Source organism: Strix uralensis, chromosome 15, assembly GCF_047716275.1.
Source record: "Strix uralensis isolate ZFMK-TIS-50842 chromosome 15, bStrUra1, whole genome shotgun sequence".
Lineage (NCBI taxonomy): Eukaryota > Metazoa > Chordata > Aves > Strigiformes > Strigidae > Strix > Strix uralensis.
In genome coordinates, this window is record NC_133986.1 from 17,434,090 (window position 1) to 17,461,103 (window position 27,014).

The window sequence follows — 27,014 nt, forward strand, 5'->3', positions numbered from 1 at the left end:
CATTGGGCCATGTGGCTGGTATTTACAGCAGTAACGGGCTTTATTTGCACTAGTTTTGCTACACATCAGAGCCTGTATTTTCTCTTGTAGTTATCCAGATACTTTATCAGAAAACCTATAAAATAATACTTTATGCTGTGTGGAGCTAATCATAAATTCCTCAATAACCCAGAAATTTTGCTTTCATTACCATTGATGATTCATGCTTGCTGTATCATTCTTTATAAAGGGAAAAGGCAAATGCACCTGTAGGATTGATGCCCAACAGAAAACCAAAGAAAAGGAATAATTACTGTTCTGGAAAGGAACTAAATATTTATTTTCCTGTGCATGACAGTAATGGGATAAAAGAAAGTATCAGTAATTCTACTCTGCAACCGCATGACTGGAGTGTTGCCAGTTTTCTTCACAATGTGGTGAAGTCTGTTTCCATAATCACCACTGATTGCCTTCCCAAAATCTTTTTCATTTTTTGGTGCAAAAATTTTTGGGCTGCTTTGCGGAGGGCCCTTCTTTGCATGCCCTGCTAGCAGCCAGCACTTTAAGTCAGGAGAGATTCAGCTCTATTTCTGTTGTGGGCATTATATTTTCTTGATCAGGAAGATAAGAACTTCACCTTCTATAGCCAGTTAATATTTAGCTTCTTTTATGTTTTTATGTGGTTTCCTATTTATTTTCTCAAGGCAGCTATGTCTGTTGTGCTGTGGGTGGCACTTTTGCTTTTGGGCTTTCTGTGCACTTAACTATGTGTGCAGGTTTTTGAAGAAACTTGCACATCATTTCAGTGAAGTTTACTTTCCAAACAAGGGCTGGCTGTCTCCTTCCACATGGCTGCAGCAAGTCTGCTTGAGACAGACAGCAAAGATAGCTCTCCTCTGAAAAACAGCCTTTCCCTCACAAATGCCAATAGGCTTAATGAGTTTGGCATAAGAAAGCAGTACATGCTGCTCCATAAACATATCTTATGAATCTTTGTAAATGATATGATAAGAGTGAACAGTTGCATGTTCCCATTTTTCATATCAGCAGGATGGTCCAGAGCCTCAGAAACAGTGAAAATCTCATTGTTCAGGTGCAAACCCTTTTAACTGTATTACTGAGAGAAGGCAGAAATCTCTCACATCCAGGCTTCTTATATGGATACCAGCTTGGAGTTAAGCTTTCTTTAAGAAGTGAGACATAATAAAGAATGGATGTGAGTTCTGTTACACCAATAGACGCCATTCCCTCAGAGCAGGCTGCAGCTGATTCCCATTAACTTCACTTGAACTTTTAGACCACGTGTTACTTTCCCATACATGTGCAGAAAAAACTCTTCATGGGAAACAAGTGCAGCAGCTACATGGCTTTGTGAGCTTATTCCAACCTCCTCTGCCTCTGTCAGGGAGAGCAGGGGCTATAGAGAGGAAAACACCATCAGAGAAAGAAAAAGTGCAGAGATACAGGTCCTAATCCATGCACAGAAGTGCTTACGGCCATCCCACTTGTCATGGTAGCACAAAGGGACTGTCAAGTATCCGGCCACTTGGGATTTTCTCCTGCCCGTGGACGTTAGGTTTCTGAGTGCGTTATTTAGGGCTCAGTGTTTCAAGGAGAGGAGTGACAGTTAAGAAACTAGGTTAAGATATAGGTTCCCTGTTGTTGCACCGCCTTTCCGTGTGACTGCATAGGTCCTTCCTCTGCTTCAGTTCCCCACATGAGCAACACACGTGCTGTGCCTCTTCTCCTGGGTTTGGGAGTGTTTGCTTTCTGCGTCAGTGTGGCTCCGTGCACGTGGCACAGACCAGCACTGTGCCATGGGGTGAGAAACACATCTGAAACCCGAACCACCCTTAGTCACCGTGTGGGAAGTTGAACACCTTCTAGGACAGTTGTCCCACAAAGCCTTTTCTTAAATTTCAGAGTTGATACATCAAACTGCTTGTTAGTGCCTATAAAAAGGGCATGGTTTTTCTCCTGCCTCTTCACCAGTGAAACCCTGTAGCACAGTTGCAGTTCTGGTTATAATGAGACGTGCTTGTTTTCTCACATGTCCCATGATGGAAGTGCAGAACATGGCCGTGAGGATATTTATTTTTTAGTAAGCTTCTGTAGCTGGCTTTTCTAATAGTGCTTGGCTTCTTAAACTGCTACTCTGAAAACTCCAGGAGACCTTATGACTTCCGACACATCTGTGACAACTTCTGCTGACTTCAGGAGAATCAGGATTTTCCCTTGCTGGTTTTGGATTTGATGATGTTTCCAAGACTGGCTCACACAATGTTTAAAAACGTTTTTAACAGTTCCCATGTTTGCAGTGTGCTACAAAGGGATTATATTTCACTGTCTCAATTCTTTGCTGTGTCCAGTATTCTGAAGCTCTGATTGCTGACAATTTTGAGAAGAAAACTATATTACAGTTGGATAACAATGACTGTCTTGGCACTAAAAGGATGGTCTCATCAGATGCTATGTTTTGGATTTTTTTAATAGAAGCTCTGTGCTTTCTTTTACTGTAGGGACATGATTACAGTTGGCAAAAAGAACAAAATTTATCATTGCATTTTATTCCTTGGACTAGGACTACACACACTCATACTAGTAGATAATGTGTATAATGTACTGCAAGTTTAGTATATTTGGGTAGTGGAAATATATCTCTGCAATGATTGGAAAATGTTGTAGTGTTCATAAATGCTACTTGTTAATAGAAAATGTTTCTTATTTTAACAATTAACTTGGTCAGAAGACATTGATCTTCTGCAGGGTTTTTTAATTTTGATTTACTAATTACGCCTAGATGCTGTTCTGTCTTCTGTAACGTTTCATGATAATGGTTATTATTTGTCAAACAAAGTGTGCTATCAAGTGCATCTATGTATAGTTGCCAGATACTGACCAACAAGGATGATGTATTTACTGAATTATTAACTGAATTCCATTTATTATTTGCATTGAATGAGGCATGGGGTATATAAGAAGAGAACAGACTGTGGTAATGTAGTTAAAGACTGCATCATACTGCAGACACAGAAGGGAGCTGATTAAGGATGCATAAGCAACCTTATTTCTATTTTTTTCCAGCCTTTGTATACTGGACTTTGCAACCATCATGTTGGTTCACCACCATGTTTTGAGACCTAGCTTTTAAGCAGTACTTGTTGCATAGCCCAAGCATGTGGATCCAGGCTATTTCAAGCTCTGCAAGATCCTTCTCTGTGATCCTGGTGTGCCTGCTTCTGCTCGTGACAGCTTCTCTTGCTAGCTGTTAGCAGTAGCCCTTCTAAGGCCATGAATTGCCACAGTTTTGCACAGAATTTCTCAGTTTGAATCACATTTGTTTGTTGCAGGAAAAGATGTGGAAGGAAACAGCCCGTCGGCACTGAAGGATGAGACACCACAGACTCCAAACTCCATTAGTAAGGTACTGTGGGTTGGGGATCTATCCTTAATCTTGCTTTCATTTCTTCTCAGGCTGTTGTTAATCAGTCTTACTCTCTTTTTTTAGAGAAAGCTCTCCCTCTGTTCCTGCAGGAACTGTGTGTGCATGTTTTGAGAGAAAGAAAATTAGTGTTTTTGAAGGGTTGGGATGACAGAGAAGCCCACGCTTTCCTCTGACTTGATAGCACCTACCGCAGAAGGACCCTGTTTATTTGGGCCTCATTTGGCAGTGTAGATATGAATAATTCCGGTTGAAAGGTTGATTTTTGTCAGCAGAGGTGTCTCCTGCTGTTCCTGATCAGCAAGGCAATCATAAACCTTAATTGTTTTGGAAGAGAAGTCTGAATTATTTAGGGTAGTGCATAGCATCCGAAACTGTGAGTCTAGATCCAGGGAAAGAGTTCTGGGAATTGGTGTAATAGAAGAGGAACGCAAACTAACCAACATTTTCTGAGCACAATGTTTCCATCCAGCCTGCTATGGAGAGTTAAAACTGGATCTAAAGGCTCTGGATCCGGGTGTTCAAAACCTGGCTCTACATCTAGAGTTACTGAGTGCCTGTAGAGATGGAATCAACCTTATAAATTGGATCTGGCTTTGAGATTCATGTGCAGGCTTTTTTGGCTGCAGCTCCCTAACATGTTTCTGGAGGGTAACTAGAAATAGAAGCAAGGCCTGTTAATAAATTTTTATCTAAATTTATTCAACTATGAAGCTATAAAATGCAAATGACACCAGCTGAAATGAAAATATAACACGAAGGAAGCAGCTGCAGACAAGTGATTTGTTATAATACATGGAATTAGGTTCTGCATCTTCAAATACCTTTGGCTGTGCTTGCCTGGAGCTTGCAGGTCATTTTGCAGAGATGCCCTGGCAGAGGTCAGCATGGGAGATGGTGATGAGAGGAGCTTTGGGAGTATGCAGCAAGGGCTTGTGTACATGTCCTCTGCTGTTGCTGGAACCTGGCAAGCTGCAAACCAACCTTAGTTTTACTTTTCCAGGTGGGTTCCTCATGGAAACCCAGCCTCCCACTTGTCCTGGCAGTGGAGAAGCCCAAGGACCAGGTAACTGCGTCAGGGCTTTGTTTTAAAGCCAGATGTTTTGCATGCCTTACAAGGAGTGGTGTTAAATTCTAAATGACTTAGTAATGTGAAGAGGAAAGACTTTTTCTGGACAGAACAACTCAGAGCACTGAAATAATGTCCAAAAAGGAGTTTGATTTCTGAGATGCAAGATGAACGCAAGAGTAAGAATGAGAGGTATCTGGGTGAGAGCATAGCTCAGCTGTGTTTTCCCAGCCTCAGGGCTTGCCTTGCTATTTAGTCTCCTACAGGTGTGTTTTTGAACCTTTGAAGCACCCTTGGAAGATTTGGGTGCCCACCTAGATTTCTGCCATGCTTTTTGTGCATCTGGAAGGCATTGGTGGGTCAAGAGCAGTTGATAAGGAGAGATAAGAGAAGGTGCACAGCACAAAACATCAGATTTGTGATTCGGAACAAATGGGGGTCTGAACCTGGACACAGGCTTTGCTTTCACCAACCCAAGACTGGTTTTACAATAGTCAAAATTGCTGCAAAACACCAGTGGATAAAACAGATACGAGGACCCCGAAACATCAAACTTCAACTTGCCTACTCGTTTACAGTGTTGCAGGCAATTACTTTGGCTACTGAATGGGCCAGAGCTAGGTTTTTCTTTCCTGCCTGAATGTTCTGCTGAGATGTTTGATTCAGAGACTTTCCGTCTCACTGGACCTGTCCTGTAGTGCCTGTCATTCTCACTTCACTCTGCTTCACCTTGCTGTGTTACACACTACCTTGTTCTTCTCCAGCCAAGTAACTTTTCTTCTGTCGTGCTTTGCAGTGTCAGTGACAGTAGGGAGTCCCTATTGTGAAATGTCTTTTACCTTAATAAATTCAGGCAAACTGGTAGTCAGTGTGCTTAATATTTCATCTTTAATGTCCACTCAGCTCTAAGGCTCTAAATGGAACCTTACTGTCAGTTGTCCAGAACTGTCAGTAGGGATCTGTCACAGTTCAGTTTAAAAATAAATAGTGATTCCACCTACTTGAACCAAAGGAAAGAGTGTGTGCTAATTGGGTCATGTTTAGATTCCTGATAGCAGGGGGGAAATAATTTTTAGAAACCAAACTGTAGGGTGTGCAGGTTTAATTAATGGATTCAAAAGTAAATATTCTAGGTAACAGAAGAATGAATACTTAGCCTTCTTTTGGCACCGTGGATATAACAAACCTTGTTGGAGACCAGTGTTGCTTCAGCAGCCCTGCTTTGATGTACCACGCCGCATCGACTCTTTTCACCCAGTAATGAGAAGGGAAGGAAATCCAGTCGAGTGATTCGATCCCTGGACTGGGGCTTAGGTGACCTTGAATTCCCAGCTCTGACTTGGAGTCCTTGCATTTCCCCAGGCAGATTAATTGCGTTTCTATTTCACATCGTCATCGGTGAAGTGGAAACAGTTCTACATTTCGTTCACTCAGGCCATATCCACACTGGATGATGGGGCAGGCTGCAGGTTTCCTAGGTTAGCGGGCACCAAGCAGAGTATCTCATAAAAACCTATAAAATCTGTGACCTTGTGAGCTGTGAAGCCTTTTAACTGCAACCACACCACCCTGGGCTCATAGATGGACCGTTAGTCTGTCTGAGGTGTGAACACATCCTGACTGTCCTATCTGCAGAGACAGTAAAGTATTTGATGCCGGAACATTTGCTTTCAGTGTATTTGTGCAGCTCTTAACAATATATATTTCTGATTTCAGTTGTGAATTCTCGCCCCAAATTTTATTACAACAAATTTAAGGCATAGTTCAGCTACATATTACGTTGCTATCTTTCCTGCAGCATAATTTCTCCTATTTAGTTTTTTAAGTGGAGGCTCTTTCATATCCTTTTTCAAGGGCAAAAAAAATATTATTTGCTTATTTATTTTGGATTGTTTCTCATATTAGTTTCTCTCTTTTTAAGAGCCCTTAGCCTTGTTTTCTGGGACCAGTGCTTATAGTGGGGTATGAAAGTATCACAGAACTGTCTCTAAGCCTGAAGCTCGTCTCTGCAGCCAGGTAGTACAGTTAGCATGTGCCTGATAGAGACAAGAGATGCCTTTCTCTCATTCTATGCCTCATATGCCTTAAAGTGTCCTTTAAGGTACCTTTTATTGCAGAATGCAGTGTTGCATTTTCTCATTCTTCCCTTTCTATGCTTACCTATTTAGTCTACTGGCTGGAGAGCAGCTGGGGTTTCTTGATATGCATGCAGAGCCCACAAACTTTTGAAGTGTATTTTAAGGGATAGTCAGAAAAATCTTGAAGCTGGTGCTCAGTGATACTTCACTCTTTTCAGTTCCCCTCTAATGCCACAACGAAGTCTAAAATTATCACATTGTAGGAGTGTGGCTGTTGCGTGCACAGTTATATGACGTATTGGGAGTGCAAAGCGTAGATTGCTTTGTTCATAGTGAATGAGTTTTTCAACATGCCTGAATTGTTCAAGTCTTTATTGTGTGGCTTGTAATCTGAAATACGAATCGAAGTGGCTGCGAGAAATTTATTTTAGCTGCAAAGTAGTTTGAAACAGCTCATACTGATCACTTGAGGTTTAAGCTACAACACCCATGCTGTCTGAAGCTCATCCTTCTAGATCCATGCATCATGCTCTTAACCTCTTGAGTTAATTCCAACCATGGTTACACTTTGGACTATCTTAAAAGATCATTCACGACTCTGGCAACCTACAAGGGTACCTTTCTTTCCCTCTGTTCTCCCTTAGCCAAAAACTGAAGAACTGGTTGTCTGAGAGATCCAGATGTTGCAGGAATCACCTTGGAGAGGCTCAGGAGTGAAACATCCCCTGTGTGTGCTAAGTACAGCTTTATAGGAGAACCTGGCCCTTCTAGGTGGTGTTACACTTAACTGGACCCTTGCTGGCTTTTCATTACCGTACTTAATGCTGTCAGTGTTGTGGATGGAATTATTTTGGAGCTAGTTGTCTCTATCAAGCCTTACACTCAGTTCCTGTGCACTGGCTCAGGTACACCTTGCTTCTTCAATTCCATGTGCAGCATTTTAGGGTAATCACTGTTGTCCACAGAGAGCTTTGGAGCTGGTTTCAAGTGAGCAGAGATGCAGCCTGGAGTATTCTGGGAAAATTGCATAGAAGAGGGGTGGGATTTTGCACTGAGAGGTAGGAAACATTGATCATCCCTAACTTGTGTAGGTGCATACAAGCCCTGAAACTCCCAGGTGCCTCACAGAGGAAAACGTAGACAGTAGTAACTGTTCGCTTACAGAAATGAAGTCTCAAAGTTGATAATTTTGGGTAAGCCACAGCAGTCCTATCATGTCACCTTGGGTCACTGGTGATCGTGATTATTTACTCTGGTGTTTCTGATGGGGGAAATGAGGTGCTACAGAGGTGCTAAAATTGAAATGATTTATTAAACAATTTAGGAAAGCATATTTTAAACTGAAAGTCCAATTGGTTTTCATCACTCACTTTCTTCGTTTGTTTAAATTCAGCCTAGGATCAAAAGCTGTGCCTATAGCTTAGAGGAAAAAGCAAAGCTTTGCTTCAGATTTCTGCTTAGCACTACAACTGTATCAGTCACGTGAAACAGCATCTTTCTCAGTGTGCAACTTCCCATCTCACCTAAAATGTTCTCTAAATATTCTAAACTTGCAGAACATTCTTTCCATGAAAGGCACACTTAAATGATCAAATAGAAATCCCATGAGGTCTGTAACTTTTTCTTTATTTACTATAGTCTGGCATAATGGCGCAAAGCATTCCACTAAACAGTATTATAACTTGATATTTGGAGTTGCTTGGATAACTGAATTTCACCAATTATTTCCCCCAGATATCGCTGTTATGTCAGCTGTTTATTTGTACAGGCTTTTCAGTCTGTGCAAATCATTGTGTTATTTCAGTGTTGTAAACACAGTTGTGGTGTCTTTGTAACACTACTGAAATAAGAGGGATTTTATTTTTTTTTGAAAACTAGAAAGTTTTAGGTGAAGATTATTCAACTTGCTGTAAAGAAGCATATTAATTGAAGGTTAATCTTTCCTAATGCAAAGCTTGTTTGTCTGTAAGAGTCGTTTCACTGACACTACTGTGCTTAGGATGAACTATTAATTCACAACAAAATAAAAAAGTTTTTAAAAAGAACTGCTTATAGTAAATTGAAAACAAAATTTTTAAATGCGCTCGAGGTATCTGTGAATATTCACATCAGTAACAAGAATCTCTTCACTTCTAATGTTAAACCCAGCTTCTCCATAATGTTTATACTACTTCAGGAACTTTTGTTTAATTTCTTTTACTTCTGAAGTGATACAGATCTGTAGCAATTATATGTGGAAAAGATACTGGAGAAACTACAACGTGAGCAAGGACGTGTCTCCCATGTGATGCCTATTTTTGCTTTTGTGAAACATAACTTACGACCCCAGCTACTTTTGTTCTGCCTTCAAATTCCCATCTGATTTCATCTTTCTCTCACTTGGATGCAAATAAGAAAAAAGAGCAGCTTGTAAGCTGTCACTACTGTTAACATGCAGACCACAGCTTGAGAATAACTTTATTTAAATGTTTCTGATTTGGAACAATTCTGTCTATTTGTCTCTCGTTACACATTTTTTGTGTTCATCCTGTACATCGAGGATTATTTGTGATAAATAACAGGATCTTCCTCTTGCTGTTATCCAAGGCAGGGCGTACTGATGGGCTGGCATCCCCCACACCAGTCGATCACAGGCTGTTTTTCTGTGAAATTATTTGGTTCCTCTTGGATATGAAGTCACCAAAAAGGCACTGGATCAGAATTGCACTATTGTGAAGACTCTGTATGCTCTCTTACAGAGCCTAGCAGAAGTGTAAGGGTATTGTGATAACTGCTAACAATTAGCAGTGGATCTCCAGAGCTACATGACTGAGATGAAAGGGAACAGAGACTTAAGTGGGATAAAAATCTCTGAGTACAGTACAGCCTGTCATCAGGTGACAAGGTCATCACTCAGTCCTGGAAAGGACAGAGCTGGTTACAGAACTGAAGAGGGACAACATTTTCCTATCCCTGCAAGTGCTGCTGCACACCCTGGTAAAAGTTTTTGGCAGATTAAGAGTCTTCCCTCCTTGTAATTATGAGAACCAGTATATGGAAAACATACCTACTGCTTTCTTATTAGAATGTTCCAGTGTTCTTTTTTAATTTTAAGAAGGACACCAATTCCCTACCCTCCCATTGTACAAAGTCTCATCTCTGGTAAATATTGTTCACGTGTTGCTGCAGAGAGAGGGGGCCAGATTCTGCTATCCTGCACATGTGTTATCCCAGTGTCCTTGAACAATTTGCTGTGATGACAAATGGCTTCTCTTAGTGTTCTGCCAGACTGAGAAAGGCCAGGCAATAGAAGGACATCATTAAATGCTCTTGATGTGTCTTAGCGATGTAAGGCCCTGCTGTGTCTTAGGGATCACTAGAGGTGATGGCCTGGATTTACTGAATCTTATATATTCCACGAGGTACAATCAAAACTATTGAGACAGATTCATGTGAAAACATGAAATCATATTATTTCAAGTCACTTATCAGGTTAAACCTGGAGTAACTGTACATTGCTATCAGCAGCATGAGGTCCTATGGTACGCAGTGCTGAGGCTTAGATCCCACGTTTCCTGTGAAAAGGCAGGAACTTTAAACCCAGAAATGCAATGCCTCACTCTGTAGACCTGGAAATGACCTGCAAGCAAACTGCTATTTAGGATCTGTGGTGATGCATCCTCATAAACATAAAGAGAAGCAAAGTCGGCAGGGAGAAGCAATCAGTTGGCCTCATTAAAAAAGTAACTGGGGAAACAGCATCAAGTTTCCAAAACCAGAAGTCCCAGGTCAGGGACATCTGAAAGCTTGTCTGTGGCTCCTAGTTAAAACCATTGCTTTTAGTAAAATTTTCTCTCTCTTCGTAAAGCTTGGTCATTTTACAACCACCTCAGGGAGCTGCGCTATTCATCATACAGTTGGTACATCAGAGTTTTTGGGACATGGAAGCACAGATATTTTCCCATGCCTAGAAATTCTTACGCAGGCACTGAGGGACTTAAGCTACTGCTTCTTTCTCATCCGTTCTTAAGCCTGTCTTAGTGTGCACTGTCCCTGCGGCTGTGTTTCCCTTTTACAGACAAGGTTATCAAATTCAGCATGTCTGGATGTAGCTCAGGCATGGGGGAGGCAGTGCCTGAAGGAAGCAACACAGTGGTTCAGGAGCCCACCGCAGCAGCCTCCAGGGCTGTTAACCCGGCTGCTTTGACCAAGTGAAAGACCACTTTGTAATGATTTCAGACAAGTTTCACTGTATTTATTGAACTCCTAAAGGCTATGGTGGTGTAAGGGGAGATTATCCCTCATCCGCTGTGTGTGCTGTGGCTTTTTAACATGCATAGCAGTGTCAGCTGGCGTCAGGCATGCGGTGTCCTTGGTCATGGAGCTACGAGTCAGCCCTCCTGAAGAGCCAGAATCAATGTGTCTCTGTGTAAACATCCCAGGTTTGAAGTCCTGTGGTTCTTTAACTCTATTTTTAGCATGACCCAGAGAGACTCCGAGGAGGAGGCAGGTGTGGCTGGTAGAGCAGTGAAAGTGCCTCTGTCTGTGTTAATGCTGGTTCCCCCGAGCAGTGGGTTTAAGGCTCGGGTTTGCATGGTTTGCAGCCATTGTTGGAAGCCTTTCTGAATTCATCTTCAAGTAAATTTCCTCGAGCCAAGTGAGCTTAGGGGCCAAAATTTCATTCTTTATATAAGTGCTAAGATGTAATTGTCTAAACAACAAGTGACTGTAGCTTGTTTTAATTAGTTAAGCAAAAAGCATTCATTATATCCTGATGCTTTGCAGACACCTGAGCAGGATTTCTTAGAATCTTGGGGACATCTGTGCTTTTTCTGCTTCTCACGCTGGCTAATGAGGAACGGTACTCAGTGTTTCTCTCTGTGTCTGATCTCTCGGGCTGGAGGGAGTGAAATTACCAATAAACAGTTGGCTCATAGTTGTATCTCAAGGACAGGACATTCTCCCTGCTAATTGGGAGAAAGGGTGAGAATTCTTCTGACCAGATTCAGAGGACACATGTCTCGAATCATGAAAGCATAATCTCCTAATAATTCTGAAGGATTCTTGCTCAGAGACATTTAAGCACTTAGAAATGTTTTCTCATAAAGAAGCTTATATCTCCCAAATGTCTACCACTGCCCTTTGAAATGTGATAAAGACCCTGTGGGCACAATTCTCTGCTCAGATGTCATCTGTGCAGCAGTCCCCACCATAAATCTTGTGTTTTTATAGTGAAGTCCCATGTGCAGAAATATAAAATATGCATCAGAGACTGCATTGCAGGTAGAGGAGGCAGGCTTAGCTTTCTAGTAAAACAAAGACGACAACTATTGAATAGTTTGCAGGAGTCCAAGAGCTGGCGTTTTCTTTGAGTGGATCCAGTGCCAAGTTGACATGTAAACCGGACAGTCAGTTCAGGGACTTCACTCGTCTTTATGCACCATCATAGAGTTTTAATTTCTGTATTTATTCTGAAGTATCACGTGTAGTTTTGTTTTTAGTGAAAGACTACTATAAGGGTCTGTGAGAACAAGTAATAGGTTCTACGGCTCTGTTGCAAATTGCACCTTCTGCCCCAAATTTTTAATCCTGCATCATCCACAAATAGTTCTGCTCAGTTGAGTGTGCACCCTTACCTCCCATTTTTGCTCCTGCCACAGTCTCCAAAGCACAGTTGATGGCCTGTTTGCTGTGATCTGGTCATGCATTTGCATGTTTTTATCTAAGTCGTGTGAAAAAGACTGATCTGGCTGTCATTAAATATTTTCCTACTTACACTAACGTTCAGCGTAGTTTGTGGCTTTAGTAGCCGGAGAGGTTTCTGTGTCACTGGGAGGGAAAAAGAAAGTGAGTCTCTCAAAACTGAAGGCGCTGCAAAAGGATTACATCAACTTATGACATGAGAGTCTGAGAGCCCAGTGGGTTTGCTTCACATCATAACAGTGAATTTATAAATGGGAACTACATTTGATATGCTTTTTCCTTGTATGGCTCATTTTTTGTGTCATACTCATTAAATCAAGGTGGCCAAGAGCTGAGCTTTTTTATAAAACTGTCATGCATAAGCAGGAGAGACAGAGCCTGACCCCAAAAGATCACAGTCTGAATGCATCAGACACATGAAAGGTTGGAAGGAAAAGATGTACAGAGAGAGAAACTAACTTCCACAAGGTCACATAAAACGTAGCAGAGTCCAGACTGTACCATAATTCTCATGCCACTAACCCTACCCAGGTTTTGGACAATTTGCTGACAATACCTATCCGGGAGGGGTCCTAGTCGTGAGGTGTGCTCCAGAGAGCTATACTCTGTAAATGTACATTATTTTGAGAACAGTAATACTGTGACCATGTCTAACCCAAGTAAAGCATTTTTTCAGCCCGTCGGCACAGTCACGAGATCAGTCCGTAGCCTCTGAAAATGAATTTAAACAGCACTGACACTACCAAACACGATTTGAAGTGACTGTATATTTTATGCCCCGCTTTGCAAGGCCAAGATGATGATGGGTTCCTGTATTATCTGTAACATGATTAGGTCATTTCTTGTCCGCTTATGTTTCTGGACATTTCAGCTAGGGCAGCAGTCATTGCCAATATCAAGTCTAGTTCTGAAAGATCTATACCAGCTTCCCCATAATTTTTATTCCAGTAATTGCAATGCTTTCAGATCTGAAAAGAGATGGGCAGTTTTCAAAGTTAAGAATAACGATAAGGGTTTTGTTTTGCTTTTGTTTTTGTTGTTTTATTTTACCAAGATTAATGTCTTCATGGGAGAAATAGGAGGAAAATTTGATGGGGAATTTTCCAACTAACTATGAGTATAAAAAGAAAGTTTGGATTGCAGTGCAAATATGCGTTTTCTGCGCCTGCCTAGTGTTCTGCTGCTGAAGTCTGCAATCAGCAATTTCATGGATTCCTGGAAGATATAAACCACTCTTCATTAAAGCATAACTTGAACATCTTCATGTTAACACATTCCTATTTCCTCTCTCCCTCTTTTTTAGATCGAATATAAGCTTTGCAATGGGTCTGACAAAGAGTGTGTGTCTCCCACAGCCAAATTCACGAAGAAGGAAACACTGAAGGTATGTGCAAAGCAGCCAAGTTGGCATCAGCTGACTTTCTTTTATAAAACAAATAGTACCTTCCAAACAAACCATTGGGAACTACTCTGAGTCATTTCCCAAGACCCAAAGAAGCCTCTGACTCTTCTAGGAGTCATTATAGGCCAAGGGCATTTACTGGCTTTATATACAGAATTAGATTATATACTGCAAATGGGACAAGTCAGTGTAATTATTTCACTCTGTTCTTGTGTTCCAGAGCCATTAGGCACCTCACGAGGATTGTAATCCTTCACTGGTCTTGTGAGGAGGAGTATGCCTAGGCAATCTGAGCAAATTATTGCTTGAACTCTTGCTTGTCTACCAAACCATATATAAATCATTTGGTTTGGATGAAATTAGATTGAATCTCTTTAATACGCTGGAGGGAAGGGATGGGCCATCCAGAGGGACCTTGACAGGCGGGCCCGTGCAAACTTCATGAAGTCCAACAAGGCCAAGTGCAAGGTCCTGCACGTGGGTGGGGGCAATCCCAAGCACAAATACAGGCTGGGGGATGAGTGGATTGAGAGCAGCCCCAAGGAGAAGGACTTGGGGGTATCAGTGGATGAAAAACTGACTGTGAGCCAGCAATGTGTGCTTGCAGCCCAGAAAGACATCTGTGCCCTGGGCTGTATCAAGAGAAGTGTGGCCCCTTGAGGGAGGGGATTCTCCCTCTCTACTGTGCTCTCATGAGACGCCCCCCTGTGTCCAGCTCTGGGGCCCCCAACATCAGAAGGATGCTGCCCTAGCAGGTCCAGAGGAGGTCACGAAGGTGATCGGGGGGCTGGAGCAGCTCCCCTGTGAGGACAGGCTGAGAGAGTTGGGGGTGTTCAGCTGGAGAAGACTCTGGGGAGACCTTATAGTGGTCTCCCAGTACTTAAAGGGGCTACAGGAAAGCTGGAGAGGGACTCTTTATCAGGGAGGGTAAGGATAGGACAAGGATTAATGTTTTTAAACTGAAAGAGGATAGATTTAGTTTAGATATAAGGAAGAAATTCTTTACTGTGAGGGTGGTGAGTCACTGACACAGACAAGCTGTGGCTGCCCCCTCCCTGGAAGAGTTCAAGGCCAGGTTGGACGGGGCTTTGAGCAACCTGGTCTAGTGGAAGGTGTCCCTGCCCATGGCAGGGGGAGTGGAACTAGATGATCTTTAAGATCCCTTCCAACACAAACCATTCTAGGATTCTATTCTATGATTCTATTCTATGATTCTAATTTGAGGGGTGGGGAGGACTGGGTATTCATCCTCTTTCCATTCTCCCCAAAGAAAAGCCAAATTAGACTATGCTTAGTGGAACTTCAGGAGCAAAGAAAATGCCTGCTATCTCGTTATGTTTTTTTCTTCCCTGTGCTCGTTTCTGGGGAACCTGTGCTGGGTCAAGTTCTAGCTGTGCTATACATAGCTGTCCTTACTGCATTATGTTTTTTCCTCCCCAAAAGAGGCCATGATTACAGCTGGTATATTTTCTCTGTTCTCAACCAGGTACAAAAAAAAAATTACAGACAGGAGAAGAAAAGAGCTACCAAACAACTCTTCAGTGCTCTAAAGGATCCCAGTGTAGTGATCACAGCAGACTGGCTGAAGGTATTTAATACAGACCGTTGCTTCTGAGGCTGTAGGAGAAAATAATTGGGTAGTTTATGCATCTGAGACTTATGCACTAACACTTTTTTGACTGAAGAAAGATTGAATAATTTTGAGTTGAAGTTGCTGTAAAGCCATACTTAAATAACTGCTATAACAGTGGAGTTATGGGGAATATTTACTTTCCATCTTAACCTAACTCAATCCATCTATTCCATGTCCTTAAGTATCAACAAGGTCTCAAAAAGTGCATAGTACAAAAGGAACTGGTGATGTTTCTTTCTTTCTTTCTTTCTTTCTTTCTTTCTTCTCTCTGAGTCTGCTAGCCTCTTCCCATAGACGTGTTTTTGTATAGAAGAGGGAATAGACAGTAACAGCCTGGAGATGGGCAGATACAGCTTGTTCTATTGGCAGTTGGATTTTATGTTGTCACAGCACAGAACGAAACATATTGGACCTGATGACAGCTGTAATTTCTCCTTGTGCAAAGACTCAATTGGTGACAGCTTCTCATTGAACTCCTGAAACTTTGTGTGTGGCAAAATAAATTTGAATTGACATTGAGACGTGTTACCTTTGAGCACTATTTTCCTCCTCGTTTGGGGCCATTTAGTCTCTTCAGCTAATAGTGAATTGGTGCCCCTTTTATAACGGCAAAACTTAATTTCCAGACATTGCCAAACACATAGCTGTTTTTTAAAAAAAAGTAACTTAGGGATTTCATGAAACAATTGCATTTGACCAGTGTGAAGAACCTCCAGCATTGTTTTATGATCAGTATCAGAAGCCAGAAAAGTGAGATACATATAATTTATTTGAGAAATTAAATTGGCAACAAAATGTTTCCATAGTGTTTAGTGTTGATGATAGATAAATATTGAGATTTTTTTAAAATACAAAATGCCTGTTGCATGTTTGCTGTGGCTGGAAATTTCTGGTTCATCAACAAATAATGTTGGGCCACAAAAACAGAACTAGACATAATACTTGAGGTTTGGCCTACATACGCTGAAGACAAGACCTTAGGCAAAATCTAACCTTACTGAGAAACTTCCCCATTCTTAAAGCTGTTATGTTTAATATACACTACCAGATTTAATGTCTTCTGTACAAGAGAGAGCATGCATTGAGTTTGACAGAGAAGTAAACCAGCTGGAGAAGGTGCTTTTAAAAATGGGGTATTTGACAAAACCCATCAATAGCTCTGTTCTGCAGAACACTATTAAAATGACTTACAAGTTGAGATAGACTAGCGAGAGCATTTTTCTATGCAATGTTCTAATTGTCATGTCCTCCATGATTATTAACAAATCGCTCTCACATGGGCCAGCAGTGCTGGTTGCCTAAAAAATTAAGCAAGCTGATAACACTAAGACAGTAATAAAAATATGAAGCCTAGATTCTGATAGCCAGATTTACGAGGGCTGAGATGCTGCTGTGAGATCCCTAAGGCTGTTCAGATAATGCAGTATTATTTTCTTAAGAAAGTGAATCGTAGTGTGGCCTTGGGAGAAACACAGTCTGGAAATACTGTATAAATACTGAATAAATGCTGGTTTTCTTTTAAGGAGCAACATAAATGCAACTTTTTGTTCTCTCCCTGCTTCCCTCCAGATTCGTGGAACTCTGAAGAGTTGGACCAAGCTGTGGTGTGTTCTGAAACCGGGAGTGCTGCTGATTTATAAGACGCCAAAGATCGGACAGTGGGTTGGGACGATCTTGCTCCATTCTTGTGAGCTGATCGAGAGACCCTCCAAAAAGGATGGCTTCTGTTTTAAACTTTTTCATCCTTTGGACCAATCAATCTGGGCTGTAAAGGTAACAATCCTGATGAGTCGAACAACCTCTTCTTGGTCACCAAAGTGTCCGAGCATTATTGTCTAGCATTGATATCATCTAGATTTGCAGTTATCCAGTTGCTGTTAGTGATGGTGAATTGACCGCATAAAAAGATTAAAGACACTGAAGCTTGGTTATGATATAACATCAAAGTAATGTGGTGCATTGTGATTAGTTATACAAATGTGTCATTCTTGGTGTATAGATTGATGCGTAGACTAAGGAAAGGGGAAACATGTTAGTGCAAAAAAATAAAAAAAGATTAATACCTAGAAGCTCTATCGAGCCATGGCCTACATCTTCAAAAAGAGATGAGGAATAGATTCAATTAACTGAATTCCCCAAAACAAGGATGCCCAAAGCACAAAATGCTTTGCATAACACTGAAAGGAGGCTGGCAAAGTGACAAAAAAGAAATTATTAATTTGACTTTCTAATGCCTCTGAGGTTTGGGTTTGTTTGCAATGGACGTGGAACTTGGTGGTCTGCTCAAGCTTTGACTGTTCCACAGGAGTGTGACTTTGGATGAGTTACCTTAATTTTCTCTTCTTTGAAATGGAAATAGCAAGGTTTTCTCCACTTCAAGTTGTTCTTCAGTCTGTTGTTACTCACAGGCTGAGACAGTCTCTTCCTGTACACACAGTAGCTCCTGCAGTGACCTCTGGATTCCCCTGTAACATAAATGATTAATAGTTTCTCTCAGTTCTTAAGATAAATCCCTGCGAATTTTAGAGCTGCATTTCTTTTTCTTCTTTTCTTTAAGAATAGGCAAAAAGAAAAAAATTATCTAATGCCTATGGGCAAAGAGGAAGACCTGGGTGCCTCCTGAAAGGCACTGAAAGCAACATGTGTTGGATACCCTGAAGACAAAACTTAAATGTTCTTGAACTATTGTTTGCCCTTTAAAAACAGTGACTTGGCAGAGTTACTGCAAACATAAATTTGCTAGGAGGCATCACTAGTAAGCAAGGCATTACAGGCTAGTGCCTTACTGCAAGGTGGACAGCAGAGTAAATCTACTTAGAAAGACTTCTGCAAGAGCAACGAAGGCGTTTGTCATTGGCATCAGAAGGTCTAACAAAATGGGAAGGAAGCCCTGTGGGAGCAGATCAAACAGGCTCCTTCCTGCTCATCCCTGCAGTTAATTGAACAGTTTTAAACACAGCTATACAGTCACTAATAAAAGTCTTGCAATTTTTAATGAGGTAGGAGGAGAGAATTAAAATTAACCTCAACAACCAGGGGTAAGAGCTACTGTTTTCTGGCAGTAGCTCAGCTCTGATCTCTGCCTAGATGCATTGTTTTTGCTTTAAGTCCCAAAGGTTTCATTGCTACCTTGCTGCTTATTCAGTTTTGAGAGTTTTGATGCTTTTTTAATTCAGAGCACGCACCCAAGAAGGTTGTCGATCATTTGCTGTCCATCAGCCAAAAAAATCCTTGTGACTTGACAGGTCAACTGAATTCTTCTGAAAAGCACAGCCAGGAGACATAGTGAAAAAGTAGAATCAAAAGTGCAGTCAGGTTCTGAAAAGTAGTGTTGCTGGCAGATCTGAAGTGCTGTGCTAGAATGCCCTTCCCTTGATATGAATCATCCAAAAGAAAGAGGAGTTTTTATCAATATGTATGTATTTCTGTGTGTGTATGTATATCTAATTCTTAAGTCTCTTGAGAAAATATATGACAGAAATAGGAATTAGTATATTAAATACACAGGGAATATATCTCTGAAATGTTTGTGTACTAGAGGAAGTCCCAAGAGATTTTAATTTTAAAGTCAATATTCTAAGTCGCTTGAGACAGATATTTAGAAAGCTACATTTGAGCTGCATAGTAGGATAGTTCCTGAAACCTGAGTTCAGCCTGGATTGTTATGTATGATAGATGCTCTCAGCCACAAGGTGAACACCAAAATACACATCAAGAAGAAAACCACCAGTGAACTGCTTGATGTCAAAGAAGCTGTCTGCACTCTGACAACAGTTTAAGGCTGAAACTGCTAAAAATACTGTTTTGTTTTATGTCATTTCATGGCCGCCTTTTAAAGCAACTGGAGCAGAATTGACTGATCTAAATTGGTTACGTCTAACTATGCAAAGAAATCCTATTTCTCATGAAATATAGATTAGCCTGAGCTTAAGCAAAAAGCCCAAGTTACTGTCCATCACAACAGAAATAAGATCTGACTAAACAACTTTCACTTTTGGCTAAAATGGCCTGTGAAGTTTTCAAGGATTTTTCCAGACTGGAGTTGATGGTCCAGCTTTGACTCACATCAGTGGACCTGCAGCTAGCTCAGGGTAATTAATGAGCACCTTTGTACGTGTTGGCCTGGCTGCTCAGCAGATACTTGGATCTTGCTGTGGGGTTCAGCCCCAAAACAAATGTCTGGTTCAGACACTACCCCAGGCATTTGTAATTGTGCTAGCCAATTAAATTTGATGTGCAGGCATTTAACTTCAGTTAGAGCAGGATAAAATTTTGGGGTGCCTTTCAAATGGTAGTTAGGTAAGATGTAAGACCATTACTTACAGTTGAAAGCTAAATATATGCATCAGGGAACTGCTTTTCCTATAAAGCTCTCTGGTGTCTAGAGCTATCTTAGAAGCACATCACTCAGGGGAGAGAGTCCTTTATTCTACACTGCTTCCCTGGCTTTTCGAGAGTTTTAGCCTGAAACTCCTTCCCAGCGCAAATGGAATAGACCTTTTATCTATTTGCTTTGCCCAGGCCTTTTTAAACCCAAGGCCAAAACCGCCAAGGTCTCAAAGTCAGTCAGCAGTGCAAGCAGCAGTAAGAAAAGCTTCCCCCACACGCTCCAAATACTGCTGCAGAGGCACTTTGTCCGTGGTGTGAAGGCAGTGTGATCCCACGCTGCTTCAGGGAACAGACTTTTTGCCGAGATGACTGCAAGAGACTGAGGAATGCCAACCTGGTAATTAGTGTGAGAGTGTGCGTCTCTGTCCTTTGCTTCACAGAGGGAGTGTAGGGCTATCAGCTGGCAGGGTTGTCCAGCTGTCCCAAAAAAATGTCCTGGAATAGTTCGTATTTCCCTTTGAGCTTGCTCAGAAGCTTGCTGAACAGTGTGCTGTGGGAAGGCTTTTATCAACTGCAGCTTGTTCTGACATTTATTTAGAGTGCTAAATGAGTTGGGGTTAGACCCACTGAATCCGGGAATATATGTCATTTGAATTTTGTTAATTTTAAGAACTTTGAGTCATTTCTTTAAAGAAAAAAGTTCTAGAAATGGGCTTGTGCTGCTGCTTTTACAGTTGTTTGTTCTACTCCGTAATAGTTAGTTTCATCTTCCTCCTTACAGTTACCCACAGTACTGTTAATGAAAGGGATTTTTCTTCCCCTTTTTAAAGCTCTGTTTTTATGACTCTCCAAGACTAGATGTCTTGTCATACTATCTAAAACAGTGTGAGTTCACGCCATTTTTCAAAGCCTCATCAACCCCTGTTTGATAATGCCTCTCAAATCAAATCTAAAACCAGGAATGATCTGGAGATGATCCTTTCTTAGTTGTACTGTCTAGAGGCTGCAGCTGAGCTCCGTGTCCTAGCATAGCAATTATAATGCTCACTTTTAGTGAGAGATGGTCATTGTCTTGGAGGTCTTAGACTCTAAACAGGCTTGATGCTCAAAGGCTAGGAGACAGAAAGCATCATTATCTCTGCTGTGCAGATACAGAACCTCATTTACTCCATGGAGCTGTTGACTTCATTTTTATGGCCTACTCTCTTTTCTTCTTCTCCTCTTCTTTCTGTGGGAAACAGCCCCCTCCACGTATGAGCATGCCTTACTATTGAATACGTTTCCTTGACAGAGTGACCTGGCTGCTCCTTGTGTTTATCCACATGCCTAAATGTCTGTTAAAACCTTGTGTTATCCCTTCCTTCCCTTCTCCCCCTTTTTTTAATAATGGTTCTCTGGATCTGTACTGTTTGGTTGTGGGGTTTTTCCTCCAGCAGAGCAAATAGCAGCCTCTGCACTGAAAATACAACTAACGGTGTTGTCAACAGTTCTCAAATACCCTGCTCAGCTGCAAGCTGCTGAAAGGAAAAATGCCATTGGGAATGATGCCTGATTGCATTAATGTCACTAGTAATGTCTTAAGCTGCTCTGTTCTGGTTTACTAATCAAATCTTAACTTTGCCAGTCCTGACTATTAAGCCTTTAAACAGTCTTAATTTTGTGAACCTTTTGTGGGAGAGGGAAGGGGAAAAAGCAGTGAGTAACAAGGATCCCAATTTCTCCTGGCAGCAGAAGAACCCTGTAGATGTGAAGACAAGAAGCTAGACTGGAGACTGTTGTCTTCTCAGTACTGCATCTTTGTGGCGTACACTCAGATACAATTTGATGCTTGTCCTATGCTTGCATTCTTCATTCTTTCCAAATTTTGGTTTCCTGAGTGGAACTCAAAAACAAAAAAAACAGCTAAAACCACCGTTTAACTACCAGACACTTGTATACAGACTCAGTTTTCAGTAGCAGTTAGTTTCCCTGCTTACAAACTTATGCTAGGGAGAAGCCCTTCTTTCAAGGGGCAGGATGGGATAGTATAAATGCCCGTGAAAGGAAGGCAAGTCATACTCAAACTGCAAAAATTTGCCTACAGTTTCTCAGCGTTGCGTGGTATTCTCTAGAAACCCAAGGAAATCTGTATTTGAGCATCCTGGAGAAAACTGCTTGTTCCACCCTGCAGTTGGCATAGTGGTCATGCAAGTATTGGTGATGTTTTCTGCTCTGCCTTTATTTCTGACATGATGCCTGCATATTTGAAAAAGGATCTGCTTTTGTGGTTTTTGTTACAAAGTGAGGAAGAGAAGGAACTGGAGGAGGCTGGGTAACTTTGGAAGCGCAAGGGATGAGGAGGGACTCCTGTTTATTTCAGCCAGGTTGTGGCATAAAGTCCATACCATGGAGAGTATGAAGCTGTGCTCACTGGGTACAGGAACTGCTTTTTCTTAGCAGCTTCTGGAGCTCAAGGGAGGAGAAAACAGGAGCAGATCAAGGTGGGAGCCTGTGGTTCTGCTCAAAGAAGTGCCCAATCCAAGATGGGCTCTGCCTCCCTGGGAATAATTTCTGAAGGGTCATGCTGAAGGGATTGTGGCAGGATGTTCACAAGACACTATAATCTTTTTTGCCACAGCTCCTAAACTAAAGGCAACATAAACAAGGAAAGCCTGCTTTTGTTAAAGCCTGAAGTGGCTGTCACCCCAGGCACCACGGCATAAAGGTTCTCAAATGTTCTGGACGTACAGGCGAAGAGCTGCAACCCAGCAGCATGTGCGCATGCTGGGAGACCTTTGGTCCTCACCCTGTGGTTTTCCCTGTCTCTGCCTTCCCCACAGACAGGTTTGCAGGATATAATTTCCCCTTTGTTTCCTTTCAGAAAAGCTGCCATTGCCTCTCTGTTATAGGCACTCACAGCTCAAGGTGTGGCCTCTGCCACGTTTAGAGGGACACATAGGGGGTGTTTCATTGCTAGTGTGTCAGGCTCTAAGACAGACTTGATGTGCACTGCATGGAACAGTCCATTCAGGTGTTGCACAAAGATAGCTAATAGCAAGTATTTGACTGTTTTTGTCCAAAGCAAAAGGAGTGAGATTCTTCCATTCCTGTAGATCTGAATAAACAGTCCCAGGTTAGAGGTCAGAGCTCATTACTGCTTTGGAACTGTAGCAGCAATATCGTGATTACTAATGAGTCTTTCTAAATTACTCCATCTGCTCCTTCCTTCTTTCTTATCACAAACATACAGACTCTGCCCAGGAAAAGTAGAAAGATGTTGAACGGTCCACTGCATCTTCTGTGCTTACGTCTTTCTGTCTGTGTGCATTTCCAGGGCCCAAAGGGAGAAAATGTTGGTTCAATCACTCAGCCTCTTCCCAGCAGCTACTTGATTTTCAGAGCAGCCTCCGAATCGGATGGTAAGTTTTGGTCTTTGATTGCTTTCTCCAGATTGCATACTCTGTGCTAGTTAAGAAAACAGGTTGATGAAAAAAAAAAAAGGTATGTAAAGGAAAAAATGGCAGCTCGCCCAGCTTGGAGGTGCTATTCGTTAGCAACGGTCAGAATAGGTCAAGCAGACTACAGGCACATTTCATAATCCTCACTGAACAGCCACCTTTCTGGCCATGTGTGTGGAAGAAGGACCTAGGCTTGTAGCTGGGAAAACACACTAAGTCAGTATATACTAAAGGATGAAAGGAGTTGATCCCAAAATTGGGATGAGAGGGAGGCTTAGCTGTTTCCTCAGTTCAGCAGAGACTTTAGTGGGTTATCTGCCTATGTCTTGTACTAGGTAGGGATCTGCTGGAGGAAAATGACATAGTAATATTGAAGAACTGTTGATAGACATCTCTCAACCACCAGAAAATTCCTGTAAACTTGCTGTACCGTGGTTTACAGTATAGCAGGCCCAGATGCTTGTGACTCCACATCTATAATACCATTCTAGGAATTTGCAAAATCATGGAAGGTAAATTTAGGTCAATATATAACAGGCATGCCAGCTTACTATCTGAAAATCTCTATAAATGACTTTAGTGGACCTAAAATATCAGTGATTTATAAGTAGATAAGAAGATTAAAAACATGTTTTCATTTCATTTGACCTTCAGACTACTGTAAATTCTTTTTGCCATAGCAAATTAACCCAGACTGTTCATTTTAGGGATATTTTTCACCTACCCCACCAAGGGTGCTCCTGCAGCCCTTGTGCTCCTTTGGGTCTCATCTAGAGTAACTTTAAGAACACAAGGATATTTTGTGGAGCATAGTGAGCTTTGAAAGCAGTGTTCTTCTGGTCCAGTGATTAACTTTTACATATTCCTAAAGGCTGGAAATGGGACAATGCCAAACGCACTTTTGACATGGCACTTAGAATAGGAGGAAACATTCTTTCATTACATGCTTGGCATGCTGTTCTTCCCACTACTGTGCAAAGAGGGCTGTTCATAGTGAGGGATACCATCTCGACAGTGAACCTGCTTGCAGATGCCAGTGTAGTGAAATGATATGAAAAGAAGTGGAACTTGAATAAAGCTGTAGAAGCACATCTGTTTCTTTGAATATTATGCTTTTGTAGCTTATGGAACAGTACAAGTTATTTATATAAAGGAACACACAACCCAGCTCCAAATATTACCTGTCTAGGAAGGGATAGATACAATAGTCTTCTGGGAAAAAAAAAGTACTGTTGGGGCAGAGCTGCTAAATTCCAGGCATTTCAAACCCTGGTTATACATACAGCCTGCAGAATAGATATACGGAACAGTTCCACAGAGTTCTTAGGCAACCAAATAGCTTCAACAACTGTCTGTTAATCTAGATTTTCTAAATTATTATTTCCTTAGAGATCCATCTAACTCGTCTTTCCATTAACTTAATTGGAAAATGCACAAAGGGACCAATGTGGTCACTGTACGTGTTCAAGACAAATTGCTGGCTCATAAAGTACTTTTTTTCCTGGCATTTCAGCTATCTTCTAAATGAAAACTTTCCTTCTGGTGGAAACCTAATGATTAAACCTTAAAGCCAGCCTGGCAGAGAGACCTATGGTTGAACTTCTCTTCTCTCTTTTTACGATGACTGCCGTAGGCCAGTTACATGGAGTAGAATAGCTTTAGATTTGTTCTAACTAACCTTACCCATAAAGGCTCCCAAGCTAGAAATAGCTCCCAAGAGATCATCAGAGGTAACACTTTTCTAGCTGTGATCTCTCTGTCTGGGTCATACACCACATGCTGAAAAAGCACAAAAGGGACCATATCTGGCACATGAGAATTTTCAATATTTAAATGCCTGTGGGAAGCTTTCTGCCCAGTGAATTATTACATGTCTCTGGTATCATAAGAACTTAAAATAGTGAGTTACTGGAATGTATTTTTAAAGCCAAGATACTGGCCAAGATTCTTGGGAAGGATGCAGAGGCCAGGCAGATCAAAGTAGAGTTACTTTAGGATTTAGTATGGTTTTCCTTTACTTTGCTGCTTCTCCACAGCAGGGTCTTAAGATTAGATGGAAAGCTAATGTGATCAAAGGAAGAAGAAGGAACTGAGATACCTCTCAATCAAATATTGTAAATGTGTACATAGAAAATAACTAGGGCCTTTGGTTAAAGATGAAATAATATATGCTCTTGAACTGGATTAGCAATGCTCTAGAGCCACCTGCACAGGTTTGGAGAGCCCACATTATGCCTAGTAGATCCTGAGAGTCTGAGAAGGTGACTGTGATAGCTGACATGGAGTGAAGCTTTGGGATCTGTCCGTTCAGCAGTGGACTTCACAAAAAAATTTGGTGTAGTATTGCACCAGAAATACTAGCATGAAAAATGCTGTAATTTTCAGCTGAATGAGAGTGTTTGACTTCACAGTTGAGGGCAGTGAGCTGTGAGGAGTGGCTGTACGTTGTCAGGAGGAGAGGGATGTGAACCTGCAGATGAGAAGGGAGAGCAGCTTGTACACTCAGGCTAGCCTCCCTCCCAGACACAAGGGCTGCCCTGGCATAGTGACCGTGCTGTGCTCCTTCTGTTTGTGAGTTAGTCTTCGTGGGGGCAGTGTGGGGGTACCTGCTCCATTGAGCGGTGTAGGCGTGCTGACAAATGGCCAAGCCCATGGGTGTCATACTCGGAGTGCAAACAGTATTAATGTCAGTAAGTGCTGTAAAACATATGCAGACAAGGACACGAGGAGTAGAAACTGTTACATTTAAAGAAATCTGTATAAACTTCAGCAAATTAAGGCTTGTACTTTGCAATTAATACAACTTGATTTTAAGCCCAGAAGACACTACCAAAATGGTTGTAGACTATTATATAGCCTTTACTTGTTGTAAAGAGGCATCTCCAAGAGGGTGTACCTGAATTTGTTTCATTTCTTTAATGCCCTGGACAAACATAGAGGATGCAGTTATGGTTAAGAGAAACAGAAGGTTAAGGTAAAATGAGCTAAGCTGGCTGACACAAATGGGGCAGGTGGAATCTGTTCCCTTGCATAATGTAAGCGCATATTTGTAGTATGTTCATGTCTCCTCCGTAGATGCAATATTGTGTGAATCTACAGCATCTCTGAGGAGGTGTCCTGACCATGTTCTTCTTAACGCAGTCTCCCATGTTAGTAGTGGAAAATGAACCACAGAGCATTTGGCAAATTTAACAGTAATTCATGGAGGCCTCTGACTTGCTGGGGAATATTGAGTTGCAGCATATGTTAGATGCTGCAATCCAGCTCTGCTATCCAGGCAACTATATCATGATCAGCAGCTACATGGCCTACTTTTTCTCTCAGCGTTTCAGAATTTCTTTTTTCCCCTCTGCCGTACCATCTGTGACATACTGTTGGTAGGATTGAAGGTCCTGACTTCTGGACAGCCTGCAGAACCACTGCCAAGCTACAGTAGGTTTCACATTCACACACTGCAGGAGCAGTCTGCTTTGCGGTGGGTTTTAAAGACATCTGGAAGGTCATGTCAGCCTACAGGGCTCAACCTGGACAAACACAGGGCCTGTCTTTCTTACCAGTTTCAGAAAAGAAAATTGTTTTTTCCAAACCAGTGACTATGTATGCATTTCAGATTTATGCTGATGAGTGGTTTAGGATTAATATTTTAAGCCTGTCTTGAGCTTCCTGCCCAGACCATTCTGGGGCTCCCCCTGAGATCTCCAAACCAGTGCCCCAGACGTCCTAAGCTTTTTGAGTCATCTGCTTAAATCTCATAGTGCAGATCTCCACCTTGCCACGGGCACTGCCACTGAAGGGGAATTCAAAGTGGCAAATTACCAAGGGTTAAAGGCTTAACAGTGGAATTGTAAACCACACTTACATTTTGTTCCTTATGCCTGTCCTCTCCTTCAGGCATGCTTTGGGGGGGTATGCATGTGGATGCAGTTGTGTGGAAATCCTGATGGTCTGGCTTACAGTGGCGGT

General features: G+C 41.7%; 1 protein-coding gene across 6 annotated transcripts in view; it reads left to right on the forward strand.

The window, feature by feature from the left end:
* Nucleotides 1–27,014, forward strand: part of OSBPL5 (oxysterol binding protein like 5) — a 141,978-nt gene that overhangs the window by 78,250 nt on the left and 36,714 nt on the right. For 5 of the 6 annotated variants that reach the window (XM_074884856.1, XM_074884859.1, XM_074884857.1 and 2 more), the window contains exons 3-7: nucleotides 3,330–3,403; nucleotides 13,554–13,634; nucleotides 15,139–15,240; nucleotides 16,855–17,058; nucleotides 22,928–23,012. In XM_074884856.1, the coding sequence (XP_074740957.1) occupies nucleotides 3,330–3,403; nucleotides 13,554–13,634; nucleotides 15,139–15,240; nucleotides 16,855–17,058; nucleotides 22,928–23,012 (546 nt within the window). Of the gene's footprint in view, nucleotides 1–3,329; nucleotides 3,404–4,424; nucleotides 4,488–13,553; nucleotides 13,635–15,138; nucleotides 15,241–16,854; nucleotides 17,059–22,927; nucleotides 23,013–27,014 lie in introns of all 6 variants that reach the window. The other variant, XM_074884860.1, reaches the window with a different exon arrangement.